Raw genomic sequence first — 15569 nt, 5'->3', positions numbered from 1 at the left:
ATGTAGTTTGATTGTCTGCAAATTCAAGTAGGATTTTATGTTTAAATTTCACTTCCACTATTTATTGCTGGAAGATCCAGAATTCTATTATATTTTTCCTCATTCATTTCATTTGAGTAAATAAAAGGTTATTTTCACATTTGCATATTGAAACAAATGGCACACAATAAGTTAAATGCAGCTGGTACACTCTGGAGAAAAAAAGGGGGCTCATAAAGGCAGTTAAGCAAGGAAATCTTTCAAGGATAAATCAAAATAGTTTTTAGAAAGCTCTTGTGGGAGAAAAAACGGCAATGGAAGAAACTACCATTTACATTATAGTGGGTGGAAACCCACAAAACTAAATTATTTATGGCATGAGAGCACTCTATAGAAACATAATTCTGGGGCAAATGTGACTCTACTTATGCCATGGAACATCTTTCACTTCAGTGGGATAAAAAGAAAAAATTGGCCAGTCTTCCCAGGACAGGCAGGAAGTAGAGAAGGGCCAAGAATAGATATATTTCTAGTCTAAAGAACATGCATCGGTCCCCTGCTGATATGCAGTGTTCATTTTATTTGAGGATAATATACAAGTTGCTGTAGTACATCAACCATCAGTTATTATTACTATAAGATTTTGCATTACGTTCATCCAAAATACAATTCTTTGAAAGTGATTAAGGTCATTATTTTTATTTTACATAGAGGAAATTTTAGCACAGAGAAAGAACTTATCTGCCCACAGTACACCATCTGTTTTGATTATTTTTGCTATTGTAATAGTTCCTACACTGGTTCCTACTGTGGTGTACACCTACTGCAAAAGAAAGGCCCTTTCCAAAAAAGCTTTCAGTCCACATAGGCAACATGGATAAAAGGAATTTTCTCTATTTTATTGATCTGAAAGTGATAAGGAGAAGGATGAAGGCATTTTAACTGCAAATAGGTACTGAATGTAGCCTCATGGTAACCTATAAGTACGGTTTAAAGTTAAGCAAGCCAAAATCATTGGCATGTCAAGAAATATAGTATCTGCTGAGATCACCAAGATTTGTCCCATAGTGAACTTGACACACACATAATTGATTTCAGGATCAGGACCTACAAGGCCAGAACTATGCAGTTCTTTGTTAGGAGTAGATGATGATACAGGAACTGATGATCCATATTTTAGTGTAATCATAACATTGCCCTCTACCTAATTTTACCACTCCCAAGGAGAGAGTAACGGAACCTGGACAGTGTATGCCAGGTTCTCGCTTCATTAGAAGATGAAACTCCATGTGCTTTTTCATTTATCCACATACAACTATACTTCTGAGAGAAACAATTGGGTATAAAGTGTGCTTTTTAACATACCCCTCCCTTTCTTCTGAAAAAACAAGGCAGATCCTTTTGTCATGTCAGATCATTTCATCATAATGTCAGCCAAGTCAAAGGTCAACTTAAGTAAAACTTATTTGTTTACTGACGTGAAGGTTTCACACCCTGACACATAGCTAAGATAAATAAATAAATTGAGATTAATAAGTACACAAGACTCAGTCTCTTAAGTAGCCAATAAAGCTTTGTTGCTAACCATATTGCAGCAGATAAAAATGCAAGTATTTATATACTTAACTAATGCTTGGTTTAATCCCAGATTGAAATAGGTTTGTAAAATATGTAGAACAAACTGCCTCCTCCACATGCCTACTCTCTCCGTGGACTAGAGGGAGAGCCCCCCCACACAGTTTAGGTGAATAACTTCATTTTGAGATGGCTGAAGTCAAAGTTAATCCCACACTAATTCATTCATATTTCCAATTGGTCAAGGGAAATCTGTGGAGTTCAAGAGTTTCAGTGTAATCCAACTTCTCCAGAATAACATCTGCTGGAATTACTGGTTATAAACAGTTGCTAGATTAAATACATTAAATTGGTTTTCGTAACCAGTAGCAATAATGGCATATTATTTGACCAGCTTTGCAACTGGTCACATTTAGCAAACACAGTTCTCTGTAACAATATTTTCTAGTTTTCATCATTATCTGTTTTTTTGCCTTCTTTTCGCAGTAGCTCCTTGCCTATTGTGGTGTTAGTCTTCCTCATGTGTAATCCTGGGCAAGTTCTTCCTGCCTCAGCTGCCGATTCCTGTGCACCAGCACCGGAGTCATGCTGCCCTTTTTGGCAAACTGTCTGATCTCACTTTAAACAGTCCACTAAAGCTTGTGCAGGATGCTTCAGTAACTACCTCACTTTTAAAGCTGTTTGCCTTATTCCAATGTCAAATGTAGATACAGAAAATAGAAACCTTAGGGCTAGTCAGGCTTACCTCACAGTTGTTCTTTCTAGAAGGGAGCTGAGAGTGAAGCTGCAGAGTAAAAGCACTCTCTGTCCTCCCTGCTTAAACCTGGCTGTTACAGAGGCAGGAATGTGAGCCTTAGGTCTCTAGAAGGGCAGCCAAGAAGGAAAAGGCTTTACCCACTGCACTGAGTGCAGATGCCCAGGTACGGGCAGTGGGGGCTGCAGGGGCGGCCTCTGTGAGGAGAGGCCGCAGCTGCCCTGTGCCGGGCACAGCCGGTTCCAGCCGGTTCCAACCGACCTCAACAGACCCACCGCAGGGCAATGGCTGAGCCTGTCAGCCAGGGTGGTGGTGCCTCCGTGACAAGGTATTTCAGAAAGGGTAAAACCACCACATGACAGTGTGACGAGTAAGGGAAAAAAGTGAGAGAAACTATGCTGTAGACACCAAGGACAGAGAAGAAGGAGGGAAGGAGGCACCAGAGCAGAGATTCCCCTGCAGCCCATGGGAGAGACCATGGTGGAGCAGATATTTCCTATGGACGACCCCACACTGGAGCAGGTGGAGACGACCAGAAGGAAGATGTAGCCTATGGAGAGCCCACGCTGAAGCAATCCTATCCTGAAGGACTGCAGCCCATGGGAAAGAACCACACTGGAGAAAGAAAGTGGTGTGAACTAACACCACAACCCCCGTTCCTCATCCCCCTGCACTGCTCAGGGAGGGGGGGAGGTAGAAGAGTCAGGAGTGAAGTTGAGCCTGGGAGAAGGGGAGCTAGGGGGGAAAAGTCTTTTTTGTTTTGTTTATGTTTCTCACTACCCTACACTGTTATTAATTGGCAATAAATGAGGCGCTTTTTTGCCCATGACAGTAACTGGTAAGTGATCTCCCTGTCTTTATCTCAGCCACAGTCTTTCCTTATATTTTCTCCCTCTGCCCTGTCGATGAGGGGAGCGAGAGAGCAGCTGGGTGGGCATCTGGCAGCTGGACAAGGTCAACCCACCACACATGCTCTCTGAAAGACTGGATTGCTAAATCCAGTGACTTCAGGTACTGAGTCCCTCACAGAGAGAGGAGCTTCTGTGTAGCACAGAAAGGGACAACACTGGAACTTCTTCTTGACTGTCACTTCACTGCTTAAAAAGTTACATGCTAATAAACAATTTTTCTTCAATTTCAGCATAAAACCCAAATGTTTACTGTTCACTTATTCTTTAAATGGAGCATGGCTCCAAGTATGCTATATACAACTGAGTCCAAGGGGAGAGAGAGAGATCCTTCTACATGTTAGATCATTGTATCCATTAAAATTAGAAAGATGAACTGCTGAAGATTTTCTGTTTCTTATGCACTTTAAGGTAGTTGATAATCTCATAATTTATTATTAATATTTTTCCACTTGAAAGTGCTCATACAAGTTATCCCTATGCTTTTCAGTAGCAGGAACTATGACTAAGCTGTCATGAAGCAAACTGAGATGTAAACTTACAGTGCACACAAAAAGTGGTAAAAATCAACTTACATTTATCCTACAGGAGCTAACACAGTGTAAGGTCACACCCTAGCTCTTTTAGCCATTTCATAAATATTACCTGTATTTGCTTTTTCCATTTCATCAGTTGCTTAGAACAAAGTATGCATAGACCACTTTGTGATGAACAGAGAAAGAGCGTAAGAGACCAACTACTCATTCTTACCTGTTTTTCTCATGAATTTTCAGGATTTCGTGTGTCTGTTGTAGAAGCTGTTTTTCTAGCTTGTACGTTGACAGTGAATTTTCCAGTAGCTGAATTTCAAGTCTGGATGTTTGATTTAGCACCTTAAGGATAAATTAAGAACATTAATGTTTATATTGTCCTGGTTATGTTGTTATAGCAACATAATACAACCATTTCATTCTGGTTTGATGATTTGTCAAAAATTGTTTCTAAACCCTTTTTTAACCTCAGCTGCTCAGCTGGTGCAAATGAACTCAATCAAGTTACATTGATATGTACCAGCTGATATTCTGGCACCCTGTTTACTGTAGAATAATACTAGGCCGGCAGAAAAAGGAAAGGTGACTGCCAAATAAGCTTCATTTCAGTGGAAAGAACAAGAGGCATGCCTCAAACATGCATTCCTACAAAGCATGCTTAAACCAGAAGAGTGCAAGAGTACTTGGACTGAAGCCAAAGTGTTGCATCCTCTGTTTTGTAAGTAAAGCTCCTACTTTAGCTGTCCCCTGAGTTCTCTTTTTTTTGCAGTGTTGGCAGAAGTCTGGTGTCTGCTTATGTTATCACTACTTGCACTCTTACACAGTTTTTTAAGATGAAGGCTGTGATCCTAAACATTGCTTTATGAAGTTGTCTTTCACTTTAGTGGTGGTCTGTATCAATAGCACAAGATTTTAATAAGTACATCGCACTGAAAGAAGCCTTTTAACTAGACGAAAGAGAATAGCTTCTAACAAAAAATAGTTCAAAAGTGGAAATAACAGAGTGCTTTTAAGAATGAAAGCAATAATGTTAATTAACGTTAGTAGATTTTGTTGGGATATCGTTGTTCATTACATAGAGTCTGAAGGAGTGTTTTTTGTAGATATGTGTGCACACACCAGCTGAGATGCAACCACTTCTGGAACTGAAAATGATGCCTCTCTAATGGAACTTACCCGACCTTTCTTGGAAGGACATTTATCAGTATCATCATAGGATTACATGGTAACATTTTCTCATGCATGCCTGATAGGAATTTGTTACAGAACATAAAGCAAAGAGAATGGCTCTCGAACTCAATCCAGTGCCTTATTTTTGTTTGAAATTGTTTCATTCTCAGAGCAACTTGAGTTGCCCTTTTTAAGGGTACAGAGGTTGAAAAAATTGGAAATGATCAGTATGCAGCTGTTACGTTTTTCAAGATGGATACATATGGAAGTGCCAGGAGGCATCACCACGGTTTCAGAAGCACCTGGCAGAAATTGAAGGTGTATTAGAAAGGTTGGCAAGGGGTAAGAAGACAGGAAAGCATCAACAGATTTCCAAAGAGGATACATCTGTGGAGCAGCCTACAAAACATCAGTAGAGCTTCAGGTAGACAAGAAAGCCTAAAGGGAATCAGTGGGATTTTGGATGGATCAGGGATTGGGAGACGTCAGTAAGATTTTAAGGAGGTGGAGGCTCTATCTTCAGTCCTTCAGACTCCTCCTTACCCTGGTATGAGTACTTTTTATTACAGGCATGGGATCCTGGCCTCCCTTTGCCCTCCTTGTATCCTACAGACCTTCATCTCTCTGCCATGAAGCTGGCTACCTCCATCACTGCCAGAGAAGTCTCTTTTGACTTTCTTGAGCCACCTGCACCACTCTTTTCTGATTGAGGGTAGAACCAGGGACTACAGGGACTTTCTCATACTGCTGAAAGAGGGGAGGTGGGAAAAGCCACCACTGAGCTGAAAGTCAGAGGAAGTACTGTGACAAGGAAGAAACACTCCCATTGATATCTTGAACAACTCAAATTCTTCAGCAATAGGTATAGAAGGAGGAAGTTATCTGCTTCTTCACACAGTTACCAGTGGTATCTCTACTTTAAAGTGGTTCCTCAAAGTGAGACAGAGGCAATGCACATTTTGTTCCTTACCTGCTTAAAGGAGGAAACTGTGAATGAGTACTCAACACTTACACCTAGGTAGGTCTTTTGGGATACAAGAAGAGTTCCTACACCTCCTTTTTCTTTACTGAACATAGGATACTACAGTCCATAGGTCTTCATCTTTTATGTTTCCATTTAGATAGTCTTCTGATACCGAATTAAAGATTTTCCCCAACATTTTCTTAAGTCAATATACTATGTTTTAGAAACTGTGGTCATTTGAGATCACAACATTTACAAGTGAATGTTGACCTATTAACCAAGATGTAGAAAAAAAGGTCCAAAGAACCCTTGTAAGACAGTGTATCTGTCTTTCATAATTACTGTTGTTTCTCAGTGTAATGTGATTATGTAAAAACTTGGTAATGGTATCATAGACATGAGTGAGGACATGAGAACAGAAAATATGGTCTTTCAAGAAGTACTTATGCTACTAGAACAAACTAAATAAATGCAATACTTGAATTCCACTGTTCTAAATGAACAGTGAATGCAGTGAAGCTGGTAATACACCACATGCTAGAAGATCAGGAGGAAGTCAGCAAAAATAAGGAAAACAAATAGGCATCTTAAACTGATAAAAGAATTCAAAAGGCAAAAAGTAGTACGTATCTTTGCAATAAGACCAGTATGAAATTGTACTCTGTGTTATGACAGTGATACTCTTGTCACTTCAATCACAACAGTGATTTCAGTGCTAGGAATCATATGGAGATGGCTTTTTAAATTCATGTGATGTTAAACAATTTTACAGTAATAACAAATACACAGTGTTTTATAAAGAAGCTGATGTTTGTCCTTCTCTTTTTGCTATGTTTCAAATAGCTGGAAACATATTACAGAAAATAAACAAACTTTCTTGTAATAGTAAAGAGGCAAACAACAATGGAGATCAAAGGCTCTGTTTTAGCCTAAAATTAATTATTTAGCTTGACACTTGTATCATTCACAGTTGGTAGCTGGTCTGTTTGAAGTCAAATGCTGATTTAGTTTCCTGGACAGTCCTGCCTGCCTTGCATGCACGCAGCTAAACATACTAACCAAATGAAATCGAAAGAAAGACACGTAACAAGGGTCAGTCATCACCGCTGTTGGTACCAAGAAACAGAGTGTGTATGTTTCTTGGAGCCCTGTGTTGAAAAGTTTTGTGTGGTGATGCATTAGAAAAGAAAGAGGATGCAAAAAGTTCTCTGCAATTAACAGCTTTTAGAAAACCGCTCTGGGAACATACCTGGGTTTCAACATCCGTGAGTTTTCTCGTTTGCTCTGCTGTCTGGCTGAGGAGGCTGGTCCCTATCTCGAGCATGGTGGCGGTGTGGTTCTGCACAGCATTCTGCTGCAGCTGCACCATCTCCGATTTCATGTTTTCCACAATGTAGCTCTCAAGCTGTGAAAGAGAAAAGATTGTAGCTGTGGTATTTTTACCTGTTTAGGCATTCTGGTGACATAAGGGTGCATAGCTGGCATTCTTACAAAAAGGGAAAATTTCAACATTTTCGGGGGGAGCCCAAGTCTCAGTTGAGTGTGTGACTGTTGGGGTAGGGACCTGACTATCTGGGTAGCCCCTTCCAGACACAGAGTCCCAATGTTTTTCCAGGTATCACAGCCTGCTGTCATGAGCTGGAGCAGGACCTGCCTGCCTCCATCTGTGTCAAGGCTGCAGTGAGTATTTGTGGTAGAAATGTCATGGCAGCTCCAAAATGAACCCCTAAAAGAACAAAGCACACTACAGGGAAACGCCAGGTTCTACTTGTACATTTTAACTTACATGTGAGTCCCTTCCTGGAATAGATCCTACCATATCCTACCTCCCCTGGATTGTTCCTATCTCACAGTCATTCAGCAATACGATTTTTTTACTGGGTTAGATACCCACAAAGAGTTTCACAAACTTGGCAATGAACGCAGCTTAGTTTAGCTGTGACCAAAATATTGTAAAGGAATGGAGACACTGTCATGGCAATAAAGGAAAGGAGTTGACCAAAACACATAGAAAGCTGCTTTGCTCCTTTGCTTTTGTTGTCTTGATGTTGTTTGCAGTCTGTTGAACTGAATCTGAGTTAGCACCCTCTAAATAAACAGGGCACCCCAGAGAGAGTGGCACTTTTTGTTTTTGTTTGGGTTAGTTAACACAGGCAGGGTCATTCCCTTCTAGCTACCTAGGTCCTCACCCTGCCACAGCAGATGAGAAACCCAGGACTAGCCTACAATATGACGAGATTGTTTCTTACTTATACAAGCATTGTCCTGGCATCTTGCTTGATGTGCTCCATAAAGTATTAACATAAAAAAAGGTCGCCCAGAACATTGTTTTCAATACCTTCTACTGAAATCAGCTGGAGTCCAGCCAATTTACACCCAGTGAAGATTTGGTCCTCAGTTTCGTATTGTGGCTGATCATGTTTTTTATGGTTAGGTGATTCCACACTTAAGCAACCACTGTTTTACCTAATAATTTTAATTACGTTGGACTGCTTCTGCAGCAGTAAGCATACTTCATTGTGAAAGGTACGCTGCACAACTGAACAGTAAGAACCAGATGGAGTTGATTTAAAGACTGAAGAAAGGAGCAGGAGTCAGATATACAGTGTGATTAATAAGAAGGTCTGCTTTCATCTTATCTATAAGCATACTTGTGCTTAGGGATAACTACTGTTAGATGTTCTGATGAGCCACATTAGCTGAGCTCACAAAAGATTTATTACAAATTTGATCATTTATGTGCACCTCCTATTGGTTTTTATAAACATTTTTACAAAGAAAGAACACTGTCACAATGTAAAATATTTTCTGCATAAGACAGTTGTTGGTGGTTTGTTTATTTGTTTACTCCAGTTTGGAGAAGCACTTCGTAACCATGATGGTCAAAACCAAAGGCGATGTCCTACAGTTTCAGACAACAAAAATGCTTGCTTGAATTGCCAGGTAACCACTGTGGGCTGGAAACCTGCAGTGTTTTAAGTGGTGGGGAAAATTTATTATTGAATACTCTGATAAGTTTTAAAATCAGATTTAACAGCCAAGGAAAACTATGTATTGCAAAATAATGTCTGCAAGGGATGACACCATTTTCCTCTCCCAGTGTAAGTTTACTGCTCTGTTTTAGTTTATTACTGTGAGGTAAGTGTTACAGATATTAAGCTACTTCAAGGGAGAATTTGCAGATCCATCCCATTTCTACACCATGCTTTTATGTTCAGAAGTATTTTGCCTGTATATCTTTTTCACATCATATAATGTATTTTTAGCCACCCTTTGCTTCTTGTTTTCTAACCAGTAATTTATTTTTTTTTCCGAAATATCCTCTGCTTGCACATAATCCCTGTGAAAGAACCCCACAAACTGGATGGTTGTCCTTCTCCACATTCTGGGTCAGATACTGGAACACCTGAACAAGAAATTCAAATTTCTCCCACAGCTTTCACCTCCTAATGAAACACAGGGCTCTCAAGTCATGGTACTGCCTGTGATGGAGTACCAATGCATATATTTCCTCAAATCCAATTTCTTTTGTTTCCAGATAGGACTGTAGCATATCTGTGTGTGACTATACAGTGCTTGATTTGTTAGTCTGAAGCTTTCTGAAACTGCCTTGCTGTACATGGGCCACATGGTGCATGTGTGTAATGGATGTCTGGGAAAACCCAGGCAAAAATATGGTGGCTACACTGAGTTATACATCAGAAATTAGATATTTTCACACATCGATAAAAAGAAACACAGATAGGGATATAAATATAAAAATACAAAAAGACATTTATATTTCTAATTTTTTTTCCTGTTATTTTACTCACATTACAGAAAGGATTGCATTTGAAAGATCTAATTGCATCTGTGTGGAGCTACAGCAGGTTTTGACTAGCAACAACAGAGGAATAGAGTGAGACATATTGGATAACTTGTACTTTTAATTATTGTAGTCTAACATGCTCCCCATGGTATCCAGTCTTGGGCAATTGCCCTTGGTTACTCACCCCTAAAACAGGCTCTGGTTGAATCTGACACTGACTCATTGTAACAACAAAGCTGATTTTCCTGTTTCAGAATTAGTCATTAAATGCTTTTGTAAATATTTGGTGTTCAGTACACTGCCACAATAGTTTCTGTGAGCACATCTCAGGAGTACCAGGAGGTATTCACTCAGGCAAAGGAGGGTAGAACAAGGACTGAAATAATGTAGAGGTTCTGTTACATTAATTCCCCTTTCTTCCTCCCTTCACCCACTTCTTTTAGTTTGCTCAGTAGATTTATTGGTTGCAATACTGGCCCTGCTAAAATCAATGGCAAAATTCCCATTGACTTCAATAGGCCAAGACTTCACCTATTATTTTTATTGCAGGAAACCAATATTTACCAGGCTCATTATGGCCAAGCACTGAGTTTTATCTGAAGCCTTCCCTTCTTTGGAGGCATGTATTAAGTGTACTGAACCTTAGACTGAGCTTTCTTTGTGGTTAGTTAAGAGGAATAGCATCTATTTAACAGGTGATAAAAGGATCCTTGCAGGGTGGCCTCACAGAAAATGTGACACACAGAAAGCTATTCATAGAAGTAAATTCAAGAACATTTAGGGTTTTAAGTCATCTTTTAGAACGCCTTCATCCTGTAATTAAGTTAAATTCAATTTGTCCAGAGACTCTGCATTAAGCATTAATTATATAATGCATGATGAAATACTCTTTTCAGTTAATCTACTTTTCACATTTGGATTTTCAAATCCTTATATTACCATTTCTTCTTATTTCAGTTACTTTTTGTTGCAAAAGTGAAACAGAATTCTCTTCTGCATTCTTTTCCCCCATCCCACCCCTCCCACTATACGGCTTTCTATAGTTCATTGATGTCCTTGTTATTAATTTGGCTGCATCTGCTTTTGGTAAGACTCATTACATTGCACAAGAGTTTTCAGTAATGCAGAGTTACCGGTGGGATGCATAATAATGTTGTAACATTCTCAGAAATAAAACTGTCAGAAGGTTCAGTGTTATTGTTTAATAAACATTCCAGAGGATTATGCATTAAAAGTATCTAGCTTTTTCTGGACAATGTTTATTGAATAATCTTCACAGAAACCACCCAAACACTAATAGAACTAATAAAATGGAAACTGTAACTTAGGGCCTAAGTAAATGATAATGGTTTGTGGCAGATGGCTTATAAATAAAATAAGAGCTTTTTCTTTTACTTTGATCAAGTAATGTTGGTCCCATGTAATTATATGTTAAGGACTGCTATGATATCCAGATGACATTAGGTTTTCATCCAGTGCCTTAGAACAAGAATGCAAGTTAAAGTAACAATAGACTGTTCTCCTTCTCCTACCATATACTGCACATGATTTGGAATAATAGAAACACAATGCACCAGTTATATTTTGTAAGAGCTTTTTTGTCTTGTCTTGCTTTGCATACCTGAAGATGTACTAGTAATACTATACCACAACAACCAATGGCAGTTCAGTTCTTTCTCTGTTTTTCTGTCTGAGGATCATACCTCCCCACACTAACAAACTGCCTCGGGGAGTCAGATATAAAAGTGACATTTGATGTAATTTGTGTTTTATAAATACACAAACTGCCTTAGTGGGAATAAGCTGGAAGAAGTTGAAATATATAGAATACCATAGAATTTCTTTGACTTTTGCAGATGCAGAAGGGGGTTAGGAAGGAGTTTATCACTGAGAAAAGTGATTTTATTTGTGTGTTGAAAAGGCCAGCATTACGTTTATTAAAAAAAAAAACAAACATCTTCTGTGAATTATTTGTCAGTGAGAAAAGATTGATAAAATGACAAATTTACAGTGATGCAACCTTCTTGTATTACAGATCCAAGGAGTAGAGACCAATCAGAATATATCCTTGCACTATTTCTGACCGTATGTAGTCAGTGACAATCAAGGAAAATGAACACGGATGGCACAAAAAGGCAATGTATGATGCTCAAATGTTAACACGCTAATCTACACTTGATTTGGAACAACCTTACCTGGGCTTTAAGTGTGTCAAGGAAAGTGCACTTCAGCCAGAAAAAAATTGTAGATATACCATCTGTCCTGGTTTTAGCTGGGACAGGGTTAATTCTCTTTCTAGTACCTGATATAGTGTTATGTCTTGGATTCAGCAAGAGAAGAATGTTGATAACACACTGATGTTTTCAGTTATTGCTGAGTAGTGTTTAGACTAAGCCAAGGATTGTTCAGCTTCTCACGCCCAGCGAGCAAGAAGGCTGGAGGGGCACAAGAAGTTGGGAGGGGACACAGCCAGGACAGCTGACCCAAACTGGCCAAAGGGGTATTCCATACCATGTGATGTCATGCCCAGTATATAAACTGGGACAATTAGCCTGGGGGGAATCGCTGCTCGGGAACTAACTGGGCATGGGTCAGCGAGTGGTGAGTGATTCCATTGTGCATCACTTGTTTTGTATATTCCAATCCTTTTATTAGTATTGTCATTTTATTATTGTTATTATTATCATTATTAGTTTCTTCCTTTCTGTTCTATTAAACTATTCTTATCTCAACCCGTGAGTTTTACTTTTTTCTTTCCCGATTCTCTCCCCCATCCCACTGGGTGTGGGGGGAAGTAAGTGAGCAGCTGCGTGGTGCTTAGCTGCTTGCTGGGGTTAAACCATGACACCATCAAACAGACAATGAAGATGACTACTTTTCCAAATCTGTCCTCAATTAGAATTAATAAGATTGCAATATAGATTGCAGCAAAGGACACAAGTGATCCATCTGAGGAAGACACTTCCTCAGATCTTGGGTAACAGATTACCTACATTAAGATGGTACAGGATGCATACTCATAATTTCAGTGAATTTATGAAATCAACCTTGTTGAGCTAAAATGAAAGCTTTAAATTACTGGTACACAAACTGGACTCACAGAAAGACCTGTTGGGATATGTAGTATAAGAAACTTTCACAAATCATTGGTTATGAAATATACATAAATATTTGTGAGCTTCAATTCTAAAAGGAACGAGGAAGGTAATCCAGCAACAGTATATATAGCCAAGCAAACATTTTTGAGGAAAGCTGGCTATAAAAACTCTGGGTTTTTTCTTTTTTTTTTTTTTTTTTTTAATGCAATATACTCAGACTTCTAGCCTTTGGGCAGCAAGAAAATAAGCCTGTTAGTTTTTCAGTTGCACGTTAATGATAGTAATTATTTGCATAATACTTATGCAATTCATTATTCTGTACTTGTTTTTGCAGTTTCATAGATTTCTGTAAGATTGCAACTCATCATTTTGATTTCCTACTTAGATATTTTTTATATCTTAACCCTAAATCACAATATTGTGGTTTTCCAAATTCTATTCCTGACAGAGAAACAAACAATGACTTGCAGAGTGTATATATCCTCCTAAACTACCTCATGCTGAAATGAATATATGCATTTCTGAACTGAAACATTTAGTTATTTTTTCCAAACTAAATGTTCCAAACACATCAAAGATACTTTTCATTAAATCCTTGAATCCTTGACTGCCTGAATCTGGCATTTCATATGTTTACTATCTGGCTATAAAGCATAATTTATAGACAGAATTAAATTGCCATCAGGAAAAACTGGTCATTGACTATGTGCCTTTAATTTATAGCTTGCATAAGATATATAAACTGTGAACATATCCTCATATGTATGGAGGCTCACAGATACAAATAATGACTACTTGTTTCTTTAGTGTGTGACCAGTGAAACCACAGCTGCATTCTCATCACACAGTGACCAAACACTCTTTGATTCTGCCCCAGCTGACTGATACTGAGATTTCTAATCCAGGTGACTTCCAACATACTGATGACACTTGTCCTTATGGTGGTTGAGTTTGGTTTTGTAGCAACCTTCAGTTAAATAAAAGTTTGCTATGAATGTAGAAGAATCTTTTAGCTAGTTAAAAATATAAAATTAAAAACAAACAAACAAACAGGTTTTCCTCTTCAGATAAACAATAAGATGACCAGACATCTTTTTGTCAAAAGAAATCAAGGATAAGAGATGTAAGACGTTATTCCCAAAACCATGAATAATCTTTCTGCTGCATTCAGCATCAGTATAGTGTCTGTAGGAGTTTCATTTCCAGTTCTGAATGTTGCGGTTCAAGAAGGATATACTTATTTTGGGAGAGGGTAAGGAGGACAGAGAGTGGTCATAAATCTAGAAAATTGAGACTTAGGAAAGTTTAGCTTAATAAGAAGGCTAACAAGAAAATAACTGACTAGAAGGACATATAACTGCAAAGAGAAAGAGAATAATCTGTTTTCCACTTCTATGAAGCTGCAGAAAGTGAAGTTTTACATATTAGGGGAAAAGTTTTCTAACAGTACAGGTAATAAAACACTGATAGGGATTCTGTGGGAAAACTATGAAAACTCCATCACTGGGGGTCTTAAAAGAGTACTTTAGGTAAAGATCAAGCAGATTATGTGGTATTTTATTGTTCTTTCTAGATCTATTTTTTCATTCTTCTCAGTTTTTTTACTATTTCACTTCAGACCTAAGCTCACAGACTCAATATTTGGAATCAAACTCTATAGTAAAATCTCCATTGGACTGAGAAGATTTTTGGAAAACTCCTAATGAAACTTTTAGAAGGAAGTCAATAAAAAAGAGGAGTCTCATGAAATAAAACACAACAATTAAAAAAAAAAAAAAGCCACATATAATGATATAAATAAGAGGAACTGTTCTGTGTAGACCAAATCAGCAAAATGAGGAAACTCACTGTGGATGTTTCTGAATGTATGAATATACCTCAGTAGGGACGCAGTCTGCAGAACCATCCAAGAAACTATGGCATGAACCAGCTCTGCAGTTACAAAATGGCAGCACTGTATTGTATTCAAATTACTTCTATTAGACCTCTTTAGAAACTACAGTCTCTGAAAATCAATCAACTTGTGGCTATTCAAGCTTGAGTCAGTGGTGGTTTGGCATCTCTGTACCATGTTATGCTATGCATTAAAGTACATAAAACATAATAAGCAATAATAGATAATGATAGTGGAAGAATACACTGTATGGCATCCCACTGGAATCTTGGGAAACTGAAAGCAAAAGTATTTTTATTAAGCACTGTACTTTAATATGAATAGAAATAGTCCTTGCTACACCAGTCAAGACAAGATATGGGGAACACAGAGATCTTTGTTTCAAGATATCAAAAGACTTCCCCAGTTAGGTTTACCTAATAGGATAATATTCAATACATGGGTAATTTATGGGAGCAAGAAGGCTGAGTTTCAGTTCCTCATGAAGTAGCTGGCATGTCAAAGACACTGTATTGACCTAGGCCAGGTATTGATTGTACTGGTCTGATAATTCAATCTGAGCTTTCCACTAAGTCATCTTCAAGAAATCTTTCCCATTTGTTTTCAAAGTTTTATATCACTCTAAAAGCTTACCTGCTTCTAGACTAAAACCCAAAAATCTGTATAAATGAAATTTATCATTTCAAATGTAATTAATTACAGTTATTATGAAAGCATACAAAACACTTTGAGTCAATTTCTATTACTTCTGTATGAATATTAGATCTCTCATTTTTTTAAACTTAAGGCTTAATAAGTCAATAAGCAGCATAGCTGAGAATCATATCAAATGTGATTAAATGGTCCCACAAGGAAGCTACTTACAACAAGTAAATCATAACAATATGTT

At 38.2% G+C, this 15569-nt stretch overlaps 1 protein-coding gene across 1 annotated transcript in view; it reads right to left on the bottom strand.

Annotated features, from left to right (window-relative positions):
* The window catches only part of ANGPT1 (angiopoietin 1), a 162726-nt gene that overhangs the window by 79716 nt on the left and 67441 nt on the right, over positions 1-15569 (bottom strand). The window contains exons 2-3 of the mRNA XM_010577001.1: positions 7130-7285; positions 3967-4088 (exon numbers count right to left, since the gene is read on the bottom strand). Of these exons, the coding sequence (XP_010575303.1) occupies positions 3967-4088; positions 7130-7285 (278 nt within the window). The remainder of the gene's footprint in view (positions 1-3966; positions 4089-7129; positions 7286-15569) is intronic.

This window comes from Haliaeetus leucocephalus, unplaced genomic scaffold (genome assembly GCF_000737465.1).
Source record: "Haliaeetus leucocephalus isolate CR32 unplaced genomic scaffold, Haliaeetus_leucocephalus-4.0 Scaffold555, whole genome shotgun sequence".
NCBI classification, from domain to species: Eukaryota; Metazoa; Chordata; class Aves; order Accipitriformes; family Accipitridae; genus Haliaeetus; species Haliaeetus leucocephalus.
Note: the sequence above shows the minus strand (reverse complement) of the source record. Positions and strands in the feature narration are given on the sequence as shown.